Source organism: Morus notabilis, unplaced genomic scaffold (genome assembly GCF_000414095.1).
Source record: "Morus notabilis unplaced genomic scaffold, ASM41409v2 Scaffold298, whole genome shotgun sequence".
Taxonomy (NCBI): domain Eukaryota; kingdom Viridiplantae; phylum Streptophyta; class Magnoliopsida; order Rosales; family Moraceae; genus Morus; species Morus notabilis.
The window spans coordinates 263,216-268,059 of NW_010359398.1; the positions used below are offsets into that span (position 1 = coordinate 263,216).

Here is a 4,844-nt window from a genome sequence, read left to right on the forward strand (position 1 = left end):
TCATTTTGATACAAAAAAACAAAATCAATTTAGAACGAGCTCCAAACGCGCTCTTTATTACACCACAAAATCAAAGAAAAAACAAATTAAAGAGTTGGGAGGATTATATAGCTTTAATTGTACGCCAAAGAATTGGAACAAAGTGGAGCACCAAAATCATAAGAAAATTGGCGATAAGAGCTTGGAAAGGGCCATAAAGGTTCAGACAAACCATGATTCTCAGAACAGAAAATTCCATCAGCAAAGTTGTTTAATCCAACCAGGAAAAAGAAAAAGAGGGGGGAAAAAAAAAAGAAGAAGAAGAAATGGAAATGATATTGATTACTACGACCGACCTTTGACTCATATGGTCCCATTACTTCTGTTTACAAAAGACAGACAACTCAATGAGACCCACAAATCTACAAAGGACGATGAGCCTTCAATTTCGTATAATATTAACTCAAGCACAGAAAAGAGACGCCATCGACCTCAGAAAAAGAAAAAAAATAATTATGAGTTGTTTGGTTGGGAAATTTGTACCCCGATTTAAATTATAATTCGGGATTCATTATAGTATTTTCTCTCATAAAAAATATACATAAATTAAAAATAATTCTAATATCATAATTATAATTCATGAACCAAACATCTCTTTAATATGACCCACACCATGAGCTTCAAACCTGTAAAAACTATCACACTTCTCTTTCCTTCTTAATTGAAGTACCCTGCCCCACTAAAAGATAGAGATGGAATATTTCCCTTCTTTTCCTTTTTGTCTTTTTTTTTCTCTCTCCTTTCTTTTGAAAATTCTCAATGGCTATAATTTTAACATAGATCCAACGATTATACATATGTGATTGCTTGTTATGAATTTAGCACCGAAAAAAAAAAAAAAAAAAAAACATACATATATATATATATATGAATTTACCACCAAAAAAATAGGGAGAAATACATTTTATATAATGCTATCAAGAAGCGATACTACATAAATTTGTAAATAAAATTCTGCAAGTTAAGAAGATCCATAACCGATTGCAGTAAAGAAAATGACCAATCAATGTAATTATGCATCCAAACAAAATCCAGGATCAAAAACTTAATTAATTACTTTATTAGCTCTACACAACACATTACTAACGTTTTAAACATTTTCGATGAGGGCATCACCATGATCTATGTACAAAAGCTCCTATTTTCTCTTGGGGTTTTTTCACCTTACAAAAGTTTTTTTTTTTTTTTTTTTTTTTTTTTTTTCTTCCCTTTTTTTTTTTTTCCTTCCATCTCCATTAATCCCTCAAAATATTCTTGGGAATCCTCTCCTCGAAGCAGGTTTTTTTTTTCCCCCCTCAAAAAATAACACAAGCATTAGGATTCTCTTCCATGCTTTGCACATAGTAATATGTGGTCATGTGGGGGTTGTATGCTCTATAAGCCTTGACAAGCTCCAAGACGGGGTCGGGCGGAGGCTGCGCTGGTGCAGGTGCAGGTGCGGGCGCAGGTGCTGCCTCTTTCTTCTCCCCTTCCTTGGCAGCCTCTTCCTTCTTTGGCTCCTCCTTCTTGTCCTCCTCTTTCTTTCCCTCTTCTTTCTTGGCCTCCTCCTTCTTGGCTTCCTCTTTGCCTTCTTCTTTCTTCGGCTCCTCTTTCTTGGGCTCTTCTTTTTTCGGCTCCTCCTTCTTCGGCTCCACTGCTGGCCCGACTGAGATTATGTCTGTAAAAGGCCAGTACTTGCGGAGTTTGCTCACTACATTTACAGGATCTACTGTTCCTACCACTGTGAGTTTCTTCTCCTTCATGTTCATTGATATGGCATCAATTCCTAAAAAAGGATTAGACAATTTAAACAACCAACAATTAATGGAACTCTTTCTTCATTTCCTCACTCCAATACTAATTTCACTTGCATAAAAAAAAAAAGAAGACACAAAATAAAAACTCTCACATTATAAAGAATCACATTGTTGTTCTTGCCGTGAGTTTGTTTAAATCTTTTTACTACGTTATTTTCTCTCATAAAATATACATTTTTGTTCAAAGGTAAATTTCATACTATACTTTACACTTTCATGTGGCAGTACAGCAATACTAAAGAAAAAAATGACACAGTAGTGCTCTTAAACTATTGTCAAAGATTACTATACTCCTTATCCTAAAAGAAAAGAGTGCTGTACTATTACATAATAATAATGCGTAGAATTTCAGCAATAATATTAACAATGTTGTATAGAGCTTACATAGACGTGCTTGTATTTTTTTTTTTTTGGGTGTCAATGACATTTAACTTACGATGATATTTGTTTCCATAAAAAAAATAAAGAAATTAAAGAAAGAAAAACTTGTGCTCGCATAGTATACATAAGGACGATTATATATACATATATATATATATTTATATTGTATGATTGCAAAAAAAGTTGAGTCATGCCATAGAAAGAAAGCACCAAGCACTAGAAGCTAGCTAAGCCTGCACAATCACAGACGAATTTCCACCACGTAGTCATCAGAAAAAAGGTACACAAGACAAGTCACCACGCTATACAGTTGTCGATCTGTGTATATGAACACTTTGCAACAGATTGCTGTAATATTTCTCTACAGACTTAACTAAACCATTAAATGACAAAAATAGCCATCGAAAGAAAAAGGAGAAGCAGAGTTTTATTTTGTTTATTATTATTATTATTATTATTATTATTATTATTGAGAAAACAAAGTTTATGATTGTTTGTCATGAGCTGCATAAATGAATAAGAACAAAAAGATCTCATTACATGGTCTTGTGAATTTTTAAACATTTTCCTTCCACTGTCCCTTTTCAAAACCAAATGGGTTACGAACAAAATTCTTTGTACCCAAGCACACAAATTTGTTGTATTCATTTTCTCGTCTTTTCAGGAAAACACTTATTACTTTTGCCAAACCAAAAATTAAAAGGAAGATTTTTTAATGTACCTGACGTATCCGCAATTCAGACTTTTTCAACCGTTGTATTAAATCTACAAAATCCCTATAATAAGGACGTAAATAAATCATTAAAAATAATCGAATACCTGAAAGAGTAGAGACTGTCTTCAAAGCTTTCTGCTTGGCTTTGTCATCATTCAAATCCAACTTTAGTACGACCTTCTGCAGAGAGAAAAAAAAAACGCAAACACGATTAGATCTACACAATATAAGATCTAATATATAGAATCAAAGAAAAGTTATATCTTTGTTACCAATATAAAAGGTAAAAAAGATCAAAGATAGATTAGAGAAGTAACAATATATAATATTAAAAATCATCCACACACACATTAGAAAACTTTTTTCGTTTTGAAAACATCTCAATGATAATACTCGTAGAATTTATTCCCAAACAGAGAATCGGAATGAAACTAGGGAAAGCCATGAACCAGTTAGCTTAATATTCCTTGAAAAGGGAATCAAAGAGAAAGAAATGAAAAGGGAATTAAAAAGGAAAAGGAAAAAAAAAACAAAACAAAAGCAAAAACCAACAAAAGTAGTTGAAGAATCTGGACCGGGAAAGGAAACACTGCTAATAAAAGACTGAACAGGAGATGGGAAAATAGAAAAGTGGGAAATGAATCCTGACCTTCATTTTCCAATGCTTCTCTTTTTGATCTTCTTCTTCTTCTCACAGAGATATTCAGAAGAAAACCAGAGAGAGAGAGAGAGAGAGAGAGAATGGGAAATACAGAAAACAGGGGATAAAAGCAATGGGTTGAAAAAGAGAGAGGCCAAGACGAAATCAAATAATGATGCTCACCAACAAAAATAAAAAATAAAAATAAAAATAAAAAGATGGTGATGGACTGATGGCTTGGACAAACTTTTGGTACCAGAAAAAATCCGAATCAAAACAAGAAATGCAGAATAGGAGAGAGAAAGTGAGTGCTACGAAAGAAAAAGTTAGAGAGAGATGGGTATGAGAAGAACTCTTGTTGAAGAGGAGTAATCAGTGAAGTCTCTCTCTCTCTCTCTTTCTTCATGGTCCTTTTGAAGAGTGGACATGCAGATGAAAAACGACATTGCGTTTCTGTGTACTGCCCACGCCCGAACAGCAGGGCGTGGGTGACACGCACACAACTTGTGTTTTAGGTTAGATCCAGGTGGCTATGGACTTTCACCGTTTCTGTTGAATCTTCTGTTCAGTTCAGTTTGAGGGGTGTTTTTCAGCTATGGAAACTGTACTACTTTTTTTTGGGCACATGGTTTGAAGGGTACTTTGTACTACATCATGTAATACTCCAAAATAGAGATAATAGGCTTGCCAAAAAAGACTGATGAGAGTAACCCTCCTCAAAAATAAAATTTAAAAATTTAAAAAATTAAATTTAAAAATTAGAAATTAAAAACTTCGGGAGTTAATCTCAAATTTAGCTATTGAAAAATAAGTGCTGTTTGATTTTGTCTTTTATAACTTAAAATTTGGGTGTTTCTACTGTAAGCTGTCAGTACACATTTTTTATTGTCAAATTTAATTTAAATCACATCAAATAAAAAAAATATAAAATAAATAATTTTTAATACAGACAATTAAAATATAAAAACTTATCAATAATTCACTTTTTGATGTCCTGCCGTAAAAATCTCCTCAAAATTGATCATAAACTCCTCCATATTCATTATAAATTACAATTTTGGTACTTAGAGTCTCATTATAAAAGGGCAATTGTTTAACCATTCTAATGAGTATGGGTCATTGGATAAGCACACGTAACTAAAAGCTAAAAATTTACATGATGAATTTACAGAAATTGAAATTTATTATAAATTTATAGCAGAACAAAATGATATTTTTTTTTTCAGGGAATGAAATTTAAAATTCATCTTCTTTTAAATGGCATCATTTCAAT

At 32.6% G+C, this 4,844-nt stretch overlaps 1 protein-coding gene across 1 annotated transcript; it reads right to left on the reverse strand.

The window, feature by feature from the left end:
• Positions 1-1,248: 1,248 nt before the first annotated feature.
• Positions 1,249-3,938, reverse strand: LOC21396111 (heavy metal-associated isoprenylated plant protein 39). Its single transcript, XM_024163099.1, has 3 exons — positions 3,581-3,938; positions 3,036-3,111; positions 1,249-1,804 (listed from the first exon to the last, which is right to left on the reverse strand). Exons 1-3 carry the CDS (start codon positions 3,584-3,586, stop codon positions 1,335-1,337), a joined length of 552 nt encoding a protein of 183 aa, XP_024018867.1. The 5' UTR covers positions 3,587-3,938; the 3' UTR covers positions 1,249-1,334.
• Between the last annotated feature and the right edge of the window lie 906 nt (positions 3,939-4,844).